This window comes from Anomaloglossus baeobatrachus, chromosome 4, assembly GCF_048569485.1.
Source record: "Anomaloglossus baeobatrachus isolate aAnoBae1 chromosome 4, aAnoBae1.hap1, whole genome shotgun sequence".
In the NCBI taxonomy this organism is placed as follows: domain Eukaryota; kingdom Metazoa; phylum Chordata; class Amphibia; order Anura; family Aromobatidae; genus Anomaloglossus; species Anomaloglossus baeobatrachus.
In genome coordinates this window covers 86,517,737-86,540,044 of record NC_134356.1, presented here as the reverse complement: position 1 = coordinate 86,540,044, position 22,308 = coordinate 86,517,737, and the positions used below count along the sequence as shown (strand labels likewise).

General features: G+C 52.4%; 1 protein-coding gene across 2 annotated transcripts in view; it reads right to left on the bottom strand.

Annotated features, from left to right (window-relative positions):
* Window positions 1-22,308, bottom strand: part of HMMR (hyaluronan mediated motility receptor) — a 160,438-nt gene that overhangs the window by 90,446 nt on the left and 47,684 nt on the right. For both annotated transcript variants that reach the window (XM_075344452.1, XM_075344451.1), the window contains exons 11-12: window positions 20,534-20,631; window positions 12,419-12,505 (exon numbers count right to left, since the gene is read on the bottom strand). In XM_075344452.1, coding sequence (XP_075200567.1) covers window positions 12,419-12,505; window positions 20,534-20,631 — 185 coding nt within the window. The remainder of the gene's footprint in view (window positions 1-12,418; window positions 12,506-20,533; window positions 20,632-22,308) is intronic.

The window sequence follows — 22,308 nt, the reverse complement described above, 5'->3', positions numbered from 1 at the left end:
GAAACCTCGATTGTATTTTCCGTTGCTGAGGTCTCTTAGGTTTGGACTGGGGTAAGGAGGAGTCTTTTCCCTTGGATTCCTTAATAATCTCATCCAATCGTTCACCAAACAATCGGTCGCCAGAAACGGCAAACCGGTTAAGAACCTCTTGGAAGCTGAGTCTGCCTTCCATTCGCGCAGCCACATGGCCCTGCGGACTGCCACAGAATTGGCGGATGCCACCGCTGTACGGCTAGCAGAGTCTAGAACTGCGTTCATGGCGTAGGAAGAAAAAGCTGATGCCTGAGAAGTCAAAGACGCAACCTGCAGAGCAGAATTACGTGTGACCGCATTAATCTCAGCCAGACAAGCTGAGATAGCTTGGAGTGCCCACACGGCTGCAAAAGCCGGGGCAAAAGACGCGCCCGTGGCTTCATAGATGGATTTCACCAGGAGCTCTATCTGCCCGTCAGTGGCATCTTTTAGCGATGAGCCATCTGCAACCGATACCACAGATCTAGCCGCCAATCTAGAGACTGGAGGATCCACCTTGGGACATTGAGCCCAACCCTTAACTACGTCAGAGGGGAAGAAGTAACGTGTGTCAGTAAGGCGCTTAGTAAAGCGCTTGTCCGGAACCGCTCTGGGCTTCTGGACAGCATCTCTGAAGTTAGAGTGATCGAAAAACGCACTCCGTGTACGTTTAGGGAACCGAAACTGGTGTTTCTCCTGCTGAGAAGTCGACTCCTCTACAGGTGGCGGCGGGGGAGATATATCTAACACCTGGTTGATGGACGAGATAAGGTCATTTACTATGGCGTCCCCTTCAGGTGTATCAAGATTGAGAGCAACGTCAGGGTCAGAGCCCTGAGCTGCGACGTCCGCCTCGTCCTCCAGAGAGTCCTCAAGCTGGGAACCCGAGCAGCGTGAAGAAGTCGGGGAAGATTCCCAGCGGGCACGCTTAGCCGGTCTGGGACTGTGGTCCAGGCAGGAGTCCTCCACGTGAGACCTAGGGCCCCCCCTGGGAACGCGCTGCGGCGCGGACAGAGAGGGGCCTGGAGGCGACGATCCAACAGGGCCCGGGGCCTGTGTAAGGACCGGTCTGGACTGCAAAGCTTCAAGCAGCTTGGCAGACCATTTGTCCATAGACTGAGCCATGGATTGAGAGAGTGACTCAGAGAGTTTCTCAGTAAAAACGGCAAACTCTGTCCCTGCCGCCTGGACAGGGGGAGCAGGGGGGGGTCTGCCTGAGCCGAGGGGCCCACTAGTGACCGAGGCTCCGGCTGAGCAAGCAAAACAGGGGTTGAGCATTGCTCACAGTGAGGGTAGGTGGAACCCGCAGGTAACATAGCCGCACAAGAGGTACAGGTCGCAAAGTAACCCTGTGCCTTGGCACCCTTGCTCCTTGTGGACGACATGCTGTTGTCTCCTAGGAGAGTGATCACTGAGGGTATATGGGAAAGGGTATATAGCCCGACCGAACAGAAATATATAAATATATATATAGTATCTATTCCGGCACCCTAAGGGGACCAGCACCGGGTGACCGGTGTGGCTTACCGACCGCTAAAAAGCAGAGCGTGTGTCCTCCAGATTCCCTGCCTTAGGTCTCCCAGAGTTGCAGAGCTCTTTCCTGGAAATCCTCCACCGGCAGAATGCCAAAAAAAAATGGCTGCCGGAGCTCTCTGGGGAAGAGTGGGGCCGTGGGCGGCGCTAGAAAAGTGCGGGAATCTGGAGTCCCCACAGTGATCAGTGAGGGGGGAGGAAACATACAGGATGCTCCGGCCCTCACATCCGACGTCAGGTCGGCAGTCCCGCCCTTACCCCTGACAGACAGGCCCGGGGGCGGGAGTTTTGCTACTAGGCCGCAATGAAGCCGGGGACTAAATTTAAGACCGCGGCCGACAAGCAGGTGCGGTTGGCGCGGAAGTCTGCCGGCCTTCACACATAAGCAGCTGCTGCAGCGTCCGGGATGAAGGCGCTCCATGCACAGCCCCCATGGGGACACAGAGTACCTTAGTGATGCAGGGCCCGGTCCCTGAGGATAAATAGACTCCTGTCCGGCAGATTCCCACAGGGGCTGCGGAGGGAGCACGGTCCCAGTGAATGGATGACCGCTCAGCATCCCACTTCTCCCAGAGCCGCTAAGGGATGGTGAAGGGGACGGCTTGAGGCTCCTGCCTTTGTACCCGCAATGGGTACCTCAACCTTAACAGCACCGCCGACGTAGTGGGGTGAGAAGGGAACATGCCAGGGGCCCCGTGGGGGCCCACTTTTATTCCAACCGATATAACTAAAATGAGAATGCATGAGTGGATGTGTGCCTCCTTCCACACAAAGCATAAAACTGAGGAGCCCGTGATGCACGGGAGGGTGTATAGGCAGAGGGGAGGGGTTACACTTTTTAAAGTGTAATACTTTGTGTGGCCTCCGGAGGCAGAAACTATACACCCAATTGTCTGGGTCTCCCAATGGAGCGACAAAGAAAAAGAGAATTTTGTTTACTTACCGTAAATTCTTTTTCTTATAGTTCCGACATGGGAGACCCAGACCATGGGTGTATAGCTAGCGACCTCCGGAGGACACACAAAGCACTACACTCAAACGTGTAGCTCCTCCCTCCGGGCTATATACACCCCCTGGATGACAATCTACCCAGTTCAGTGCAAAAGCTGAAGGAGGACATCCACCCATAAGTAGAGAGAGTAAAACTCGGCAAAACCAGAACTCTGTCTACTAACAACAGCCGTGAAGCACACGGAACAAAAACTGCCAACAGGCAACAGGGAGGGAGCTGGGTCTCCCATGTCGGAACTATAAGAAAAAGAATTTACGGTAAGTAAACAAAATTCTCTTTTTCTTTAACGTTCCTTTATGGGAGACCCAGACCATGGGACGTTCCAAAGCAGTCCATGGGTGGGAAATAAACTAAACTGAGAAGTAGGCAAAACCTAACTTCACAAATGGGCGACAGCCGCCTGAAGGATGAGTCTGCCCAAGCTCGCATCTGCCGAAGCATGAGCATGCACTTGGTAGTGCTTAGAAAAAGTGTGCAGACTGGACCAAGTGGCAGCCTGACACACCTGCTGAGCCGTAGCCTGGTGCCTGAAAGCCCAGGAGGCACCGACAGCTCTGGTCGAGTGCGCCTTAATCCCCGACGGGGGAGGCACCTGAGAAGACTGGTAGGCATCGGCTATGGCCGACCTAATCCAACGAGCTAGGGTCGGTTTAGAAGCCGAAAGGCCCTTGCGCTGACCCGTGGTTAGCACGAAAAGTGAGGTGCACCGCCGAAACACGGCGGTGCGAGACACATAGATGCGGAGCGCCCGCACCAAATCCAAGGTGTGCAACGCCTTCTCAAAGCGATGCACAGGGGCCGGACAAAGAGAGGGCAATGAAATGTCCTGGTTAAGGTGGAAGGAAGACACCACCTTAGGAAGAAAGTCCGGAGTCGGACGAAGAACCACCTTGTCTTGGTGAAACACCAAAAAGGGGGATTCCGAAGAAAGCGCAGCCAAATCGGAAACTCTCCTGAGAGAAGTTATGGCTACTAGAAAGACGACTTTCTGTGAAAGTCTGGACAAAGGAACCTCCCTGAGAGGCTCAAAAGGGGGTTTCTGTAAGGCTGTGAGGACCAAATTAAGGTCCCAGGGATCCAAGGGTCGTCGGTAAGGAGGAATGATGTGAGATGCGCCCTGCATGAAGGTGCGCACCTGAGCCAGTCGAGCGATACGCCGCTGGAACAATACCGACAAAGCCGACACCTGTCCCTTAAGGGAATTGAGGGACAGACCCAACTGTAGACCTGACTGTAGAAAAGACAGGATGGTCGGCAAGGCGAACGGCCAAGGAGCATGGCCGGAAGAGCGACACCAGGACAGGAAAATCTTCCAAGTCCTATGATAAATCCTAGCCGAGGAAGACTTCCGAGCCTGAGTCATGGTGGAGATGACCTCAGAGGGAATGCCTGAAGCCGTCAGGATCCAGGATTCAAGAGCCACGCCGTCAATCTGAGAGCCGCAGAATTCTGGCGGAAGAACGGACCTTGAGAGAGAAGGTCTGGGCGGTCCGGGAGATGCCACGGGATCTCTACGGACAGGCGGAGCAAGTCTGGGTACCAGGCTCGCCTGGGCCAGTCCGGAGCAATGAGTATGACTCGACGGCCCTCCATTCGGATCTTGCGCAGAACCCTGGGCAAGAGCACTAGAGGGGGAAACACATAGGCCAGACTGAACTGAGACCAAACCTGAACCAGTGCGTCTGCTGCGAAGGCTTGAGGATCGTGGGAGCGAGCCACGTAAACCGGAACCTTGTGGTTGTGCCGGGAAGCCATTAGATCTACTTCCGGAGTGCCCCACTTGCGGCAGATTGATCTGAACACTGACGGATGCAGGGCCCACTCGCCGCCGTCCACGGTTTGACGGCTGAGATAATCGGCCTCCCAGTTTTCCACGCCTGGGATGTGGACTGCGGATATGGTGGACTTTGAGTCCTCCGTCCACTGGAGGATTCGTTGAACCTCCAACATCGCCAGACGGCTGTGAGTTCCGCCCTGGTGATTGATGTAGGCAACCGCTGTCGCGTTGTCCGACTGAACCCGAATGTGCTTGCCCGCCAGTAGGTGGTGAAAGTCTAGAAGAGCTAGAAACACAGCTCTGATCTCCAGCACATTGATCGGGAGGGCTGATTCGGACGGAGTCCAAGTGCCCTGTGCTCGGTGATGGAGAAACACCGCTCCCCAACCGGAGAGACTGGCATCCGTGGTGAGAATCACCCAGGACGGAGTCAGGAAGGACCGCCCCTGTGACAGGGAGAGGGGCTGAAGCCACCACTGAAGGGAGTTCCTGGCCTGTGATGACAGAGCCACTAGCCTGTCCAAAGAAGAGATCCGCTTGTCCCAACAGCGGAGAATGTCCAGCTGCAAGGGACGCAGATGGAACTGGGCAAAGGGAACCGCTTCCATGGACGCCACCATCTGACCCAGCACCTGCATGAGGCGTCTGAGGGAATGACGGCGGTGCCTCAACAGAGAGCGCACCGCCAGACGAAGGGACTGCTGTTTGACTAAGGGCAACTTGACAAGTGCCGGCAGAGTCTCGAATTGCATCCCTAGGTACAAGAGTACCTGGGTCGGGGTCAGAGTCGACTTGGGAAGGTTGACAAGCCACCCGAACTGAATTAGCGTGGCGACAGTGAGAGAGACACTCCGTTGGCAGTCTACACTGGAAGAGGCCTTGACTAGAAGGTCGTCCAGGTAAGGAATCACTGCCAATCCCTGGAGGTGCAGGACAGCAACCACTGCTGCCATGACCTTGGTGAACACTCGGGGGGCCGTGGCTAAGCCAAAGGGAAGAGCCACGAACTGGAAATGTTCCTCTCCGATCGCAAAGCGTAGCCAACGCTGGTGTGAAACCGCAATAGGCACATGCAGATAGGCATCTCTGATGTCGATGGATGCGAGAAAATCTCCCTGGGTCATTGAGGCAATGACCGATCTTAGAGATTCCATGCGAAAGTGCCGCACCTGAACATGCTTGTTGAGAAGCTTGAGATCCAGGATGGGCCGGGAGGAACCGTCCTTTTTGGGAACTAGAAAGAGGTTTGAGTAGAAACCTCTGAACCGTTCCCGGGCGGGGACCGGAACAATTACCCCGTTGGTCTGCAGGGATGCCACGGCCTGAGCGAAGGCGGCGGCTTTGGAGCAGGGGGGGGTGGACAGAAAAAATCTGTTTGGCGGGCTGGAAGAGAAGGGTATCCTGTAGCCGTGGGCGATGATGTCCCGCACCCACTGATCGGAGACGTGTTGCAACCACACGTCGCCAAAGTGGGAGAGCCTGCCCCCGACCAAGGACGTTGCTGGCGCGGCCAGATAGTCACGAGGAGGCTGCCTTGGTGGCAGCGGCTCCTCCGGTCTTTTGAGGACGCGGCTTTGCGCGCCAGTTGGATTTACGATCCTTGGCGGTAGTGGACGAGACCGTGGGCTTAGAGGATGACCAGTTAGAGGAACGAAAGGAACGAAACCTCGATTGGTTCCTGCCCTGGGTAGGTTTCTTGGGTTTAGCTTGTGGCAAGGAAGTACTCTTCCCGCCAGTAGCCTCCTTAATTATGTCATCCAGCTGTTCCCCAAACAGCCGTGACCCAGTAAAAGGGAGACTCGCAAGGTACTTCTTAGAGGAAGCGTCCGCTTTCCACTCTCGAAGCCACAAGATCCTGCGGATCGCGAGGGAATTAGCGGAGGCCACTGCCGTGCGGTGAGAAGCTTCCAGGACGGCAGACATGGCGTAGGATGCAAAAGCTGAAGCTCGGGCGGTTAAAGCATCCATCTCAGGAATAGAGTCTCTGGAGAGGGAATGAATCTCCGCCAGAGAGGCAGAGATAGCCTTAAGAGCCCACACCGCCGCAAAAGACGGAGAGAAGGAGGCTCCTGCCGCCTCAAATACAGACTTGGCCAGAAGGTCAACCTGGCGGTCAGTGGGATCCTTAAGAGAAGTGCCGTCGGCCACCGCAACTACTGTGCGGGCTGAGATTCTGGACACTGGAGGGTCTACCTTTGGGGACTGGGCCCAGTCCTTAACCACCTCCGGTGGAAACGGGAAACGGTCATCTGAACTACGTTTCGGAAAACGTTTGTCAGGACAGGCCCTTGGCTTGTTAACAGTGGTCTGAAAGCTGGAGTGGTTAAAAAACATACTCCTAGGCTTCTTAGGAGAGGTAAACTGGTGTACCTCTACCAGAGAGGGTTGATCCTCTGACTCCTGTGGGTTAAGGTTCAGTACGGAGTTAATGGACGCAATCAAGTCACTAACGTCCGCATCGCCCTCAGACAAGTCAATGGGGTACATAGAGGCAGAGTCTGAGCCCACAGTAAATGAATCATCCTCGCCCTGCACCTCGGCTTGTGAATCAGAGCCGTGGGACGAGGAAGGAGGAGGGTCCGTGCGTCTCCGTTTGGGGGGACTGGGTCCGAGGACATGCTCTGAGGGCTCTGCAGAGCTCTGAGCAGCAGAGACACCCTGAGAGGGGGGCTGAGAGGGAGGCTGATGCATAGACAGCAGCGTCTGAGACAGCTGCCCCATGGAATCGGCAAACGACTTGGAAAGAGCCTGTGTAAAGGATGCTACCCAAGCCGGGGGTTCAGCCACAAGTAACCAAAGCAGCCGGAGGGACCCCTGCGGAGGCTCCAGGCTGAGACACAACCATATTAGCACAGTTATCACAATGTGGGTACGTGCTAGGCTCTGGCAGAATTAGCTTGCAAGCAGTGCATATAGCATACATGTTTGCAGCCTTGCTCCTAGTGACAGACATGCTGCTGTGGAGGAAGCTCTGCAGCCAAAACACACTCCTGTAGAAAGCCTGAGTGTATAAAAATCCACAACCATAGGTTGTGGCTTACCAGCCCTGTTCTCTGTGTGTCCTCTGGATTTCACCGCTCCCCTGTAAAGTGACAGCTTCCAAAAAGTATGCAGCAGTAGCATCCAGCGCTTCTCAGTGATAAAAACGCTGAGAAAATGGCGCCGGGAGAAGGAGGGGGGGCGTGTATAAGCCCAGGAGCGGGAAAAACAGAGGGCACAGAGATACAGAGGGGTAGACAGGGGAGGGGACATCTCCTTAGAGAGGAGTGCCCTCCCCTCTGCTGGCCGGGCGGTGCTGTATGCAAAACATGCAGGAGAAGCCAAAAACGAAACTAGGCCCAAACTGAAGCCGGGGCCTAGATTTTAAAGTGCGGCCGACGAGCAGGCACCGTCGGCGCGGTTCTCATGGGAAATTCCCAGAACCGGCCGAAATTAACAGTAACGCTAAAGCACATACTGCCCCCATAATAAAAGTACCCGGGACCCCTGAAAAAACGTCTCAATACTTAGCTTTGAGACGCAGGGCCATGTCCCTGAATGGGGGTTAACGCTCCTTCCAGCAGGGACCAGACAGGGCTGTGGATGGAGCCGGCCTCCTGCAAGCAGAGAGGACCGTGGAGGCTCCCACTTCAAACAGAGCCTCGACAGAGGATGCGAAGGAGCTCGGCATGTGAAGGCTCCAGCCTTATTAAAATCAACCTTAACAGCACCCCGCAGAGTGGAGCGTGAAGGGACATGCCGGGAGTCCAGACTGGACCCGCTTTTCTTCCAAATCTTTAAAACATTAAAATAAAATTGAAAAAAATATGAGGAAATAAAAGTGTGTGTGATCCTCCTGGAACACAAAGCGTTGAACTGGGTAGATTGTCATCCAGGGGGTGTATATAGCCCGGAGGGAGGAGCTACACGTTTGAGTGTAGTGCTTTGTGTGTCCTCCGGAGGTCGCTAGCTATACACCCATGGTCTGGGTCTCCCATAAAGGAACGTTAAAGAAAAGCCCTGTAGTCTTTTGCATTACGTCAGTTATAGTGAGATTCACTTCATTTATCAGAAGCGGATGAGTTTCATCCAAACAAAAAAACGGATTTTTGTGTACTCACCGTAAAACAGTTTTCTCTTAGCCATCATTGGGGGACACAGGACCATGGGTGTTATGCTGCCTATCCATAGGACGACATTAAGTAGATGCAAAAAGCATTAGCTCCTCCTCTGCAGTATACACCCCCTGGCCGGACCAGGCAACCTCAGTTTTAGTACACAAACGTTGGGGGGGGGGGGGGGGAATAGTAAAAACGTATCAACGGAGGAACATGAGAAAAAAAAAGTCATAACCAAATAAGGTACTGAGAGAACCAAGGCCCAACAGGGCAACAGGGTGGGTGCCGTGTCCCCCAATGATGGCTAAGAGAAAAATTTTTTACGGTGAGTACACAAAAATCCGTTTTTCTCTGACGCCTCATTGAGGGACACAGGACCATGGGACGTCCTAAAGCAGTCCATGGGTGGGAAAAATAAAAGAAAAAGACAACACAACCCAAGGACGAGGAACCAGTCCCAGACAGTCTGGAGCGCCTACTGAGAGAGGTGCTCTACTGCAGTTTGCAGAATTTTCCTACCCAGATTTGCCTCAGCTGAAACCTGGGTATGGACTCTGTAATGCTTTGAAAACGTATGTAGGCTAGACCAGGTCGCAGCCTTACACACCTGTTCCACTGAAGCCCGATGCCGAATGGCCCACAAAGCGCCAACTGCTCGCGTGGAATGAGCCCACAGCCCACTAGGAATGGGCTTGAGTTGCAAGCGGTAGACTTCCTGGATCGCAGAGCGAATCCAGCGAGCCAGAGTTGCCTTTGAAGCTGCCTGTCCTTTCTTAGGCCCCTCAGGAATGAAGAACAAAGAGTCCGTTTTCCTAAAGGGGGCTGTCCTGGATATGTAATATCTGAGAGCTCTGACAAGGTCTAACGAATGCAGAGACCTTTCCACCCTATGAACTGGGTGTGGACAAAGGAAGGCAGAACAATGTCCTCGTTCAAATGAAACGGGGTAGGAACCTTTGGAAGAAAAACCACTTTGTCCTGGTGAAAGATCAGAAAGGCTCGCGGCAAGAGAGTGCTGCCAGCTCCGAAACCCGTCTGATGGACGTAATTGCCACCAGGAATGTTACCTTCCAGGACAGAAGAGCAGGGGAGGATTCCTTGAGAGGTTCAAATGGAGACCTCTGGAGACCGTCCAGAAAGAGATTGAGGTGCCATGGTTCCAGCGGCCATTTGTACGGGGGAACTAGATGGGAAACGCCTAGTCTGGGATGTCTGGAAGGCGCCACTGTACGTCTGCGAGCATTTGTACTAATTCGGCGTACCAGGCGCGCCTGGGCCAGTCCGGTGCTATCAGTATCACCGGGACTCCCTCTGCCTTGATCTTCCTGATTACCCGCGGCAGCAGGGGTAGAGGTGGAAGTATATAAGGCAGGTGGAAGTGGTGCCAAGAGCAGACTAGAGCATCCGCGCCGATGGACTGCGGGTCGCGTCACCTGGCTATGAACGCGGGTACCTTTGCGTTCAACCTTGAGGCCATTAGGTCCACGTCTGGTGTACCCCAGCGAGTGCAGATGTGTAGGAACACTTCTGGGTGGAGAGACCACTCTCCGGCGGCCATGCCTTGGCGACTTGGAAAGTCTGCTGCCCAGTTCTCTACTCCCGGTATGTGTACCACTGATATCACTGACCCCGTCGACTCGGCCCAGCTGAGGATCTTGTAGGCCTCGGGATAAGCAGCTTTGCTGCGGGTGCCCCCCTGCCGATTGATATAGGCTACAGCTGTCGCATTGTCCGATTGGACTCAAATCTGACGACCCGCTAGCAGAGGGCAGAACACCCTGAGCGCGAGGAAGAACACGCGGATTTCCAGGATGTTTATGGGTAGGGAAGACTCCTGGGGTGTCCAACGTCCTTGAGCAGTGTGGTGCCGGTACACTGCTCCCCAGCCTACGAGGCTGGCGTCTGTGGTCAGGACCTGCCAGTTCACTGGGAGAAAAAAAAAAAAAATCTCCCCTTCGCTGGTGGCTTCGACCCTCATCCCTATTGGAGTGCATACCTGACTGAAGGCGTCAGGTGAAGGATGTTTGTCCAGGGAGAAGGGGCTCTTGTCCCAGGCAGCTAGAAGTAAAAAAAAAAAAAAAAAAAGCGGTGTCAGTGGGACCAGTCGTCCAGTAAAAGGCAGCCCAGGATCCAGCGTCGCAGGAGGGGGTACGTGGAGGCAACACTCCGCGTTCCCGCCCGTTTATGCTATTGGGAGATCGGTCCCTAAGGGAAACCGACACCCTCAAAAAAATAACAAAACCTTGAAAGTATGTGCCTCCTACAGACACTAAGCTAAAACTGAAGTTGCCTGGCCCGGCCAGAGGGGTGTATACTGCAGAGGAGGAGCTAATGCTTTTTGCATCTACTTAGTGTCCTCTTATGGATAGGCAGCATAACGCCATGGTCTTGTGTCCCCCAATGAGGCGTCAGAAAAGATTTTTGCTGTATACACTAAAATTGAAATAAAGGGAACCTGTCAGGTCCAATATGCACCCAGGACAACGAGCAATTCTAGGTGTATATTGCTAATCCCTGCCTAACCATCCCTGTATACACTAGTACGGATAAAAAGATCTTTATAAAAAAGTATTTCAAAAGATCTTTTATCGTATGCTAATGAGTGCAGGGACTAGTCCCAAGGGCGTTACTTCCCCTGACTAGTTTGCTCCATTGCATGTTAGTGCACCCACAGGGACATCCTAACATGCTAATGAATACACAGCATCAGAGGATGATCTCACTCATCTCTCCGCAGCTGGATTTCGGCTCAGTGCACACTACTACCCGGAGTTTGGGTCATGCGCACTATGAAGCTGGGTGTACACATCTTGGCTTCAAACTGAAGTAGTGCGCATGACCCAAACGCCAGGTAGTAGTGTGCACTGAGCCGAAATCCAGTGTCAGATGCGATGGTGGCGGAGAGGCGAGTGAGATCATCCTCTGATGCTGTGCATTCATTAGCATGATAGCACATGCACACGGGGTACTAACTTGCTAATGGAGCCGACTAGCCAGGGGAAGTAATGCCCTTGGGACTAGTCCCCTCGCTTATTAGCATACGATATAAGATCTTTAGAAACACTTTTCTAAAGCTCTCTTTATCTATGCTAGTGTATATAGGGACGATTAGGCAGAGATTAGCAATATGCACCCAGGACTGCTCATGGTTCTGGGTCCATATCGGACCTGTCTGGTTCCCTTTAGCAATTCATTGGTGGCAACCTGTACACAAGTCAGATGCCCTTTTACCAAATGTCTACCAAGAAGCCAAAATTTATTCAGTTTTATCAATGCTTAATTTTTATGTGACAAGAATAGTAATTTACCTCTTATGTATTGGTATCAAAAGGGGAAAACCGTCACTAACTCATTCCCATAGTGTTCATAAGTCTATGAAAAGAATAATGTAGGGGCAGAGACCCCAATTCTAACGCTGGCTTCTTACAGCTCAGAATCAGTCGGAAGCTGAAATTACCCATCATCCTACAGGTTTTGTGTCCATCACACACTGCTATGGTGAGCCTGTAACTTTCCACCTCCCTCAGTGCCCATCCAATACATCAACCTGAGCGTTTCTCACTTAAGAGCACATACTTAGCCTTTTTAATGTCAGGGTTACATGGCGACATGTTGCACAACATAGTACATTAGAGATTGCATGGTCACGTTACATGAAATCTAATACGCCTACGCGCTGTAACGTGTTACACAACATAGGTCATTATTAGATATGATGTCATACCGTGACAATTGCAACATCTAAGTCCATGTGCGGTGATGTGTTCTAGTTGTGATAGTTGTAAAAGCTTTTAATTGCACATTTCCCCCACAAGTAACCCTCAATTAACTTACGACATGTGACATGTCTAAACCTAAACTCAGAAGTTGGTGTTGTGCAATACAGGTCACAGTGTAGACCGAGTCTAGTGCTGACTAATGAATAATCTTAGGGATGGTCTGCCAGAAATATGAGGTAGTTTCTCCTCAAGCAATTCTTCTATTTACCTCATCTGCTCCAGCGTCTCCCCCAGCTTCTTCTCAGTCTCCGCTTTCTCTTCTACCAATTTGCCTCTTTCCTCTTCAGTTTTGGCACTGGGTGAAGGAAAAAATAACACGGCTTTTTGATGTGCAAGGAAACAAAACATTACATGTAGAAATACTACATATACCAAGTGTAGAAAGTGCGGCAAATACTATAAAACGGAAAGTGATTACTGGCTACTTTTCTGCAGAAAATCTGCACTGAGCAGTAATCCAGGCTGAACGCTCAATGTAGGAATGGAAAAGTGGCGTGAAAAAATGGCCTCTCATTTTAATCTTAAAAAGGGGAGGGGTCCAGGTTCTCTACTCAATAACTACAGACTTGAGATCCTCAGACCATGTTCTGTGAAGATTCACTAGTCATGACCACTAGCATGCGATTTGCATACTCCCGGCCACATTCCAACTAGACGTGTGCAGCCTCACTGAATAGAAGTGAAATGAGCGAGGCCACTCACGTCTAGTTGAAATGTGATCTGGAATATGCAGAGCATATACCTGTGGCCACATGACAACGAGCAGCGGAGAATCCTCACAGCGTGCGTTGTAAGGATTCACAAGTCTGCAGTCAGAGTGACTCCGCACTTTCGTGATAAATACGGACAACCCTTTTTCAAGAGATGCATCCACTGGAGCTGTGCATTGTTGCCTGTCAGCGATGCAACAAGACTATGAATTTAGCTGGCTCTACAAATAATTCTTTACGAGGCTATGCACATTTATCTGTATTTTTGTTCAGCATTTGAATACAAATTAACTACACAGTCTCGGCAAGAAAAAAAAAGGTTCTCCCCTTACACCCCACTTTAGCTTCTCATAAAGCCAGTTCAGACCTGATACTTTGCAGTGACGAGGGACAATCATCCCAAAACACAGTGCCTGCAAATTGAGGTGGCATAAATCCTAGGTCATATGAAAAGGCTTGTTAAAAGAGTGACACTTAGGATTGCTACTTCCAATAGGTGGCTCGACTCTCCTCTAATCTCCTTTCTCCCTGAAGAGACCATTTGAATATATCCCAGAGGAACATTGCAGATATACCGTATTTTTTGGACTATAAGACTCATCCTGGTTTTAGAGGAGGAAAATAAAATTAAGCAAAAAAAAAAAAAATGTGGTCATGACACACTTATGGGGTGAGGATCTGCTGCTGACACGGTTATGGGGATAATGTCCCCAAATTCTCTAAGGTACCCCATCCGGGTAATTATCCTCCTGCCTTGTATATGATCCCCATCCTTGTATATATGTCCCTCATCCTACTATATACCCCCATCCTATGGCACAAAAAAAAAAAACAAAAAAAAAACAAAAAAAACAAAAAAAACCCAAAACAAACGTTTATACTCACCTTTCCTCACTCCATGCAGCACCGATCATCTTCCCCTGTGTCAGCAGCAGCGCCGCTGACCTGTGTGGAGCCGTTCCCTGCAGCATCACTATGTCCCCCTGTCGGCTCGCGATGTGTGTGGAGACTAGCGGTGCGCACAGGGATGACGTCATTGTTGTGCTCACCGCTCTTTACACTGATCAACAGCCGCAGACAGGAGCGATGCTGCAGGGATCGGTGAGTATACCATACTTATTCACTGCCCCCCCTGCACTGATGACGCGCGGGGGGGGGGGCAGTGAATACAGCCACACATGATCACTCCAGGCTGTAGTTGCCAGGGGTGATCACGCAGACCGGCTGTTAACTATGTGTTCATCCCCCGCTTCAGGGCTGAGAGATGATGGGTGGGAGGATGCATATGAAAGGAGCGGGCCCACGTGGTTACGGCAGGCACTGCTACAGCCTGCTCATGCTCCCGATGACCCGCTCCACCCTCATTCCTCACAGCCCTACATTCAGACTATAAGACGCACCCCCCCCCCACTTTCCCCCCAACATTTGTGGGGGTAAGGGGGAAGAAGGGAATTTTGTTTACTTACCGTAAATTCCTTTTCTTCTAGCTCCTATTGGGAGACCCAAACAATTGGGTGTATAGCTTCTGCCTCCGGAGGCCACACAAAGTATTACACTCAAAAGTGTAACCCCTCCCCTCTGCCTATACACCCCCCCGTGCATCACGGGCTCCTCAGTTTTGGTGCAAAAGCAGGAAGGAGGAAACTTATAATTGGTTTAAGGTAAATTCAATCCGAAGGATGTTCGGAGAACTGAAAACCATGAAACAATTGAACATGAACAACATGTGTACACAAAAGAACAACAGCCCGAAGGGAACAGGGGCGGGTGCTGGGTCTCCCAATAGGAGCTAGAAGAAAAGGAATTTACGGTAAGTAAACAAAATTCCCTTCTTTGTCGCTCCATTGGGAGACCCAGACAATTGGGACGTCCAAAAGCAGTCCCTGGGTGGGTAAAAGAATACCTCGATAACAAGAGCCGACACGACTCCCTCTTACAGGTGGGCCACCGCCGCCTGAAGGACTTGCCTACCTAGACTGGCATCTGCCGAAGCATAGACATGCACTTGATAGTGCTTTGTGAAAGTGTGCATACTAGACCACGTAGCTGCCTGACACACTTGTAGAGCCGTTTGCCTGGTGCCGCAATGCCCAGGACGCCCCCACGGCTCTGGTAGAATGGGCTTTCAGCCCCGAAGGAATCGGAAGCCCCGAAGAACGGTAAGCTTCAAGAATCGGTTCCTTGATCCACCGAGCCAAGGTTGACCTGGAAGCTTGCGAACCCTTACGCTGACCAGCCACAAGGACAAAAAGCGCATCTGAACGGCGCAGGGGCGCTGTGCGAGACACGTAGAAACGGAGTGCTCTCACTAGATCTAATGAGTGCAAATCCTTTTCAAAGCGGTGAATTGGATTAGGGCAAAATGAAGGCAAGGTGATATCCTGATTGAGATGAAAAGGCGATACCACCTTAGGGAGAAATTCCGGAACAGGACGGAGAACCACCTTATCCTGGTGAAAAACCAGGAAGGGGGCTTTGCATGACAGTGCTGCAAGCTCCGACACTCTACGGAGTGAAGTAACTGCTACTAGAAATGCCACTTTCTGCGAAAGACGTGATAAGGAGACATCCCGCAGCGGCTCAAAAGGTGGTTTCTGAAGAGCCGTTAGCACCCTGTTAAGGTCCCAGGGTTCAAGCGGGCGCCTGTAAGGTGGGACTATGTGGCAAACTCCCTGCAGGAACGTGCGGACCTGCGGAAGCCTGGCCAGGCGCTTTTGAAAGAATATTGAGAGTGCCGAAACTTGCCCCTTGAGAGAACTAAGTGACAACCCCTTATCCATTCCGGATTGAAGAAAGGAAAGAAAAGTGGGTAAGGCAAAAGGCCAGGGAGTAAAACCCTTATCAGAACACCAGGACAAGAAAATCCGCCAAGTCCTGTGATAGATCTTGGCGGACGTCGGTTTCCTGGCCTGTCTCATAGTGGCAATGACATCCTGAGACAACCCTGAAGACGCTAGGAGCCAGGACTCAATGGCCACACAGTCAGGTTGAGGGCCGCAGAATTCAGATGGAAAAACGGCCCTTGCGACAGCAAGTCTGGGCGGTCTGGCAGCGCCCACGGCTGACCCACCGTGAGATGCCACAGATCCGGGTACCATGACCGCCTCGGCCAGTCTGGGGCGACGAGAATGGCGCGACGGCAGTCGGACCTGATCTTGCGTAGTACTCTGGGCAGCATTGCCAGAGGAGAAAATACATAAGGTAGTCGAAACTGCGACCAATCCTGAACTAGTGCGTCCGCCGCCAGAGCTCTGTGATCTTGAGATCGTGCCATGAAGGCCGGGACCTTGTTGTTGTGCAGTGACGCCATGAGATCGACGTCCGGCGTTCCCCAGCGGCGGCAGATCTCTCGAAACACTTCTGGGTGCAGGGACCATTCCCCCGCATCCATGCCCTGACGACTGAGAAAATCTGCTTCCCAGTTTTCTACGCCCGGTATGTGAACTGCGGAGATGGTGGATGCTGTGGCTTCCACCCACTGCAGAATTCGCTGGACTTCTTGGAAGGCTTGACGACTCCGCGTGCCGCCTTGGTGGTTGATGTATGCGACGGCAGTGGCGTTGTCCGACTGGATACGGATCTGCCTGCCCTCCAGCAACTGCTGGAAAGCCAATAGGGCCAGATACACTGCCCTTATCTCCAGGACATTGATCTGAAGGGAAGACTCTATCGGAGTCCAGGTTCCCTGAGCTCTGTGATGGAGGAATACCGCTCCCCACCCTGACAGGCTCGCGTCCGTGGTGACCACAGCCCAGGCTGGGGGCAGGAAGGATTTTCCCTGTGATAGAGAAGTGGGAAGAAGCCACCACTGAAGAGACGTCTTCGTTGCAGGGGAAAGAGAGACGTTCCTGTCGAGAGAGTTCGACCTCCTGTCCCATTTGTGGAGAATGTCCCACTGGAGCGGACGCAGATGGAATTGCGCGAAGGGCACTGCTTCCATCGCTGCCACCATCTTGCCCAGGAAGTGCAAGAGGCGTCTCAAGGGGTGTGACTGAGTCTGAATCAGAGATTGCACCCCTGCCTGCATTGACAGCTGTTTGTCTAGTGGTAGCTTGACTACCGCTGACTGTGTATGAAACTCCATCCCTAGATAGGTCAGAGATTGGGTCGGTGTCAACTTGGATTTTGGGAAGTTGATGAGCCACCCGAACTGCTGGAGGGTCTCCAGAGCGACGGTAAGGCTGTGTTGACACGCCGCCCGAGACGGTGCCCTGACTAGGAGATCGTCTAAGTAGGGAATCACCGAGTGGCCCTGAGAATGCAGGACCGCCACAACGGATGCCATGACTTTGGTGAAAACCCGTGGGGCTGTCGCCAGGCCGAAGGGCAATGCCACGAACTGAAGGTGTTTGTCCCCGATGGCGAAACGCAAAAAGCGTTGATGTTCTGGTGCGATCGGCACATGGAGATAAGCATCCTTGATGTCGATCGATGCAAGGAAGTCTCCTTGTGACATCGAGGCGATGACCGAGCGGAGAGATTCCATCCGGAATCGTCTGGTGCTCACGTGTTTGTTGAGCAATTTGAGGTCCAGAACGGGACGGAATGATCCGTCCTTCTTTGGTACCACGAATAAGTTGGAGTAAAAACCGCGACCCTGTTCCTGAGTGGGAACGGGGGTCACGACTCCTTTTTTCAGAGCGTCCACTGCTTGAAAAAGTGCGTCTGCTCGCGCGGGGATGTTCTGAAAAAACGAGTCGGAGGACGAGAGCTGAACTCTATCCTGTAACCGTGAGACAGGATGTCTCTCACCCATCGGTCTTGAACATGTGGCCACCAGGCGTCGCGAAAGCGGGAGAGCCTGCCACCGACCGAGGATGCGGTTCGGGGATGCAGTGAGTCATGAGGAGGCCGCCTTGGAGGTGGTGCCTCCGGCGGCCTTTTGGGGGCGTGACTTAGACCGCCACGCGTAGGAGTTCCTCTGGCCTTTGTCCTGTCTATTGGACGAAGAGGACTGTGGCTTGGCGGAGGGATGAAAGGACCGAAACCTCGATTGTATTTTTCGTTGCTGAGGTCTCTTAGGTTTGGACTGGGGTAAGGAGGAGTCCTTTCCCTTGGATTCCTTAATAATCTCATCCAATCGTTCGCCAAACAATCTCTCGCCAGAAAACGGCAAACCGGTTAAGAACCTCTTGGAAGCAGAGTCTGCCTTCCATTTGCGCAGCCACATGGCCCTGCGGACTGCAACAGAATTAGCGGATGCCACCGCTGTACGGCTAGCAGAGTCTAGGACTGCGTTCATGGCGTAGGAAGAAAACGCCGACGCCTGAGAGGTTAAAGATGAAACCTGCGGGGCAGACGTACGTGTGACCGCATTAATCTCAGCCAGACAAGCTGAGATAGCTTGGAGTGCCCACACGGCTGCAAAAGCCGGGGCAAAGGACGCGCCCGTGGCCTCATAGATGGATTTCACCAGGAGTTCTATCTGCCTGTCAGTGGCATCTTTTAGTGATGAGCCATCTGCAACCGAAACCACAGATCTAGCCGCCAATCTGGAGACTGGGGGATCCACCTTAGGACATTGAGCCCAACCCTTAACTACGTCAGCGGGGAAGGGGTAACGTGTGTCAGTAAGGCGCTTAGTAAAGCGCTTGTCCGGAACCGCTCTGGGCTTCTGGACAGCATCTCTGAAGTTAGAGTGATCAAAAAATGCACTCCGTGTACGTTTGGGAAACCGAAACTGGTGTTTCTCCTGCTGAGAGGCAGACTCCTCTACAGGAGGAGGCGGGGGAGATAGATCCAACACCTGATTGATGGACGAGATAAGATCATTTACTAAGGCGTCCCCTTCAGGTGTATCAAGATTGAGAGCAACATCAGGGTCCGAGCCCTGAGCTGCAACCTCCGCCTCGTCCTCCAGAGAGTCCTCAAGCTGGGAACCCGAGCAGCGTGAAGAAGTCGGGGAAGATTCCAAGCGAGCCCGCTTAGCTGGTCTGGGACTGTGGTCCGTGGAGGAGTCCTCCACGTGAGACTTAGGGCCCACCGGTCGGCGTACCGAGAGGGACCTGGAGGCGCCGATCTAACAGGGTCCGGGGCCTGAGTAAGGACCGGTCTGGACTGCAGGGCTTCCAGCAACTTGGCAGACCATTTGTCCATAGACTGAGCCATGGATTGTGAGAGTGACTCAGAGCTTTTCAGCAAAAACTGCAAACTCTGTCGCTGCCACCTGGACAGTGGAAGCAGGGGGGGTCTGCCTGAGCCGAGGGGCCCACTAGTGACCGAGGCTCCGGCTGAGCAAGCCTACCAGGGGCCGAGCATTGCTCACAGTGAGGGTAGGTGGAACCCGCAGGTAACATGGCCCTACAAGAGGTACATGTCGCAAAAAACCCCTGTGCTTTAGTGCCCTTGCTCCTTGTGGTCGACATGCTGTTGTGTCCCAGGAGCGTGATCACTGAGGGTATATAGAAAAAAGGGTATACCCCGGCCGAACAGAAATAAGTATAAATATACGTATCTATACCGGCACCGGAGGGGACCAACACCGAGTGACCGGTGCGGCTTACCGACCGCTAAAAAGCGGGGTGTGTGTGCTCCAGATTCCCTGCCTTGGTCTCCCAGAGCTGCAGAGCTGTTCTCTGTGATGCTCCACCGGCAGAATGTCCTAAAGATGGCTGCCGGAGCTCTCAGGGGAGGAGTGAAGCCATGGGCGGCGTTATGAAAAGTGCGGGAATCTGGGGTCCCCACAGTGATCAGTGAGGGGGGAGGGAGCATACAGGATGCCCCGGCCCTCACATCCGACGTCAGGTCGGCTATCCCGCCCCTATCTCTGATAGACAGGCCTGGGGGCGGGAGTTTTTCCACTAGGCCGCGATGAAGCCGGGGACTAAATTTAATACCGCGGCCGACAAGCAGGCGCGGTAGTCCCCGGTCTTCACTATTCAGCAGTCAGATGCGGCGTCTGGAAACCAGGCGCTCCATACACAGTCCCCATGGGGACACAGAGTACCTCGTGGATGCAGGGCCCTGTCCCTGAAGATAGATAAGCTCCTGTCCAGCAGATTCCCTCAGGGGCTGCGGAGGGAGCACGGTCCCAGAACCTGGATGACCGCTTCGGATCCCACTTCTACCAGAGCCCTCAGGGATGGAGAAGGAAACACGGCATGAGGCTCCGGCCGTCGTACCCGCAATGGGTACCTCAACCTTAACAGCACCGCCGACTTAGTGGGGTGAGAAGGGAGCATGCCGGGGGCCCCGTGGGGGCCCTCTTTTCTTCCAACCGATAAAATCAGCAGCTGCTGCTGACTAAAATGGAGATGTGTGAGTGGATGTGTGCCTCCTTCCACACAAAGCATAAAACTGAGGAGCCTGTGATGCACGGGGGGGTGTATAGGCAGAGGGGAGGGGTTACACTTTTGAGTGTAATACTTTGTGTGGCCTCCGGAGGCAGAAGCTATACACCCAATTGTCTGGGTCTCCCAATGGAGCGACAAAGAAAGAGTGCGTTTTATAGTCCGAAAAATACGGTAAGTCTCCTCACCACTGACAGATTGGTTTGTCAGTCTCCGCAAGGAGAAAAGTTCTCCCCCTAAACTACACAGGAGGAAGAACGGAAAAAAAAAAACAAAAAAAAAAAAAAACACCACACACAACACACACAGACTCAGACAACTTACAGCTGCAGTTCGAGCTCAGTAACTTTTTGAAGAGCTTCTTCTAAGTTTGTTTGAGTCTCCAGGAGTTTACGTTCAATGTCCTCAAGTCTTGCGAGATCCTGCAAGAGAGTTTAAGATATTTGTTTTAGAACAGAAGTCTAGAAAGTAAATTAAAGAACGTAGACCAGGCGCAGACCCGCATGTGTGATGTTACACAGGCTTCTGTAACACTTGATCGCTTCCTCCTCCATAGAACAGGGCCCTCCAGTGGCCACTGATGAACACAGGATTTGCTTAAACTCATTTATTTCTTATAGAATAGCTTTAAGCTTTAAAAAAAAAAAAAAAAACCAAAAAAAACCCCCCAAAATTATAGTTTTGTTCAACTCCTGATTCTATTTGCTGGAATTCAATTTAGAGGCCACATTAGTCATTTGTGGTAGCCAGATCAAAGCTCTGGGAGCCTGCTATTATTGACAACATCAACGAAGGGAATTTTGTTACTTACCGTAAATTCCTTTTCTTCTAGCTCTTATTGGGAGACCCAGACGATTGGGGTATAGCTACTGCCTCCAGAGGCCACACAAAGCACTACACTAAAAAGTGCAAGGCCCCTCCCCTTCTGGCTATACCCCCCCGTGGTATCACGGGTTCTCCAGTTTTAGTGCCAAAGCAAGAAGGAGGAAAGCCAATAACTGGTTTAAACAAATTAACTCCGAGTAACATCGGAGAACTGAAAAACCGTTCAACATGAACAACATGTGTACCCGCAAACAACAAAAACATCCCGAAGGACAACAGGGCGGGTGCTGGGTCTCCCAATAAGAGCTAGAAGAAAAGGAATTTACGGTAAGTAACAAAATTCCCTTCTTCTTCAGCGCTCTATTGGGAGACCCAGACGATTGGGACGTCCAAAAGCTGTCCCTGGGTGGGTAAAGAAATACCGCATGTTAGAGCTGCAAAACAGCCCTCCCCTACGGGGTGTCACTGCCGCCTGCAGGACTCTTCTACCTAAGCTGGCGTCCGCCGAAGCATAGGTATGCACCTGATAATGCTTGGTGAAAGTGTGCAGACTGGACCAGGTAGCTGCCTGGCACACTTGTTGAGCCGAAGCCTGGTGTCGTAATGCCCAGGACGCACCCACGGCTCTAGGCGAGTGGGCTTTTAGCCCTGAAGGAACCGGAAGCCCCGCAGAACGGTAGGCCTCTAGAATTGGTTCTTTGATCCATCGAGCCAGGGTGGCTTTAGAAGCCTGCAACCCCTTGCGCGGACCAGCGACAAGGACAAAAAATGCATCGGAACGGCGCATGGGCGCCGTGCGGGAAATGTAGATTCTGAGTGCTCTCACCAGATCTAACAAACGTAAGTCCTTTCCATACCGGTGAACCGGATGAGGACAAAAGGAAGGCAAGGATATATCCTGATTAAGATGAAATGAGGATACGACCTTAGGGAGAAACTCCGGAATGGGGCGCAGCACTACCTTGTCCTGGTGGAACACCAGGAAGGGAGCCTTGGATGACAGAGCTGCCAGCTCAGACACTCGCCGAAGCGATGTGATCGCAACGAGAAACGCCACCTTCTGTGACAGGCGAGAAAATGGAACTTCCTTCAGAGGCTCGAAAGGCGGCTTCTGGAGAGCAACTAGTACCCTGTTGAGATCCCATGGATCTAACGGCCGCTTGTACGGGGGTACGATATGACAGAGCCCCTGTAGGAACGTGCGCACCTTAGAAAGACGTGCTAGACGCTTCTGAAAGAACACGGATAGTGCCGAGACTTGCCCCTTAAGGGAG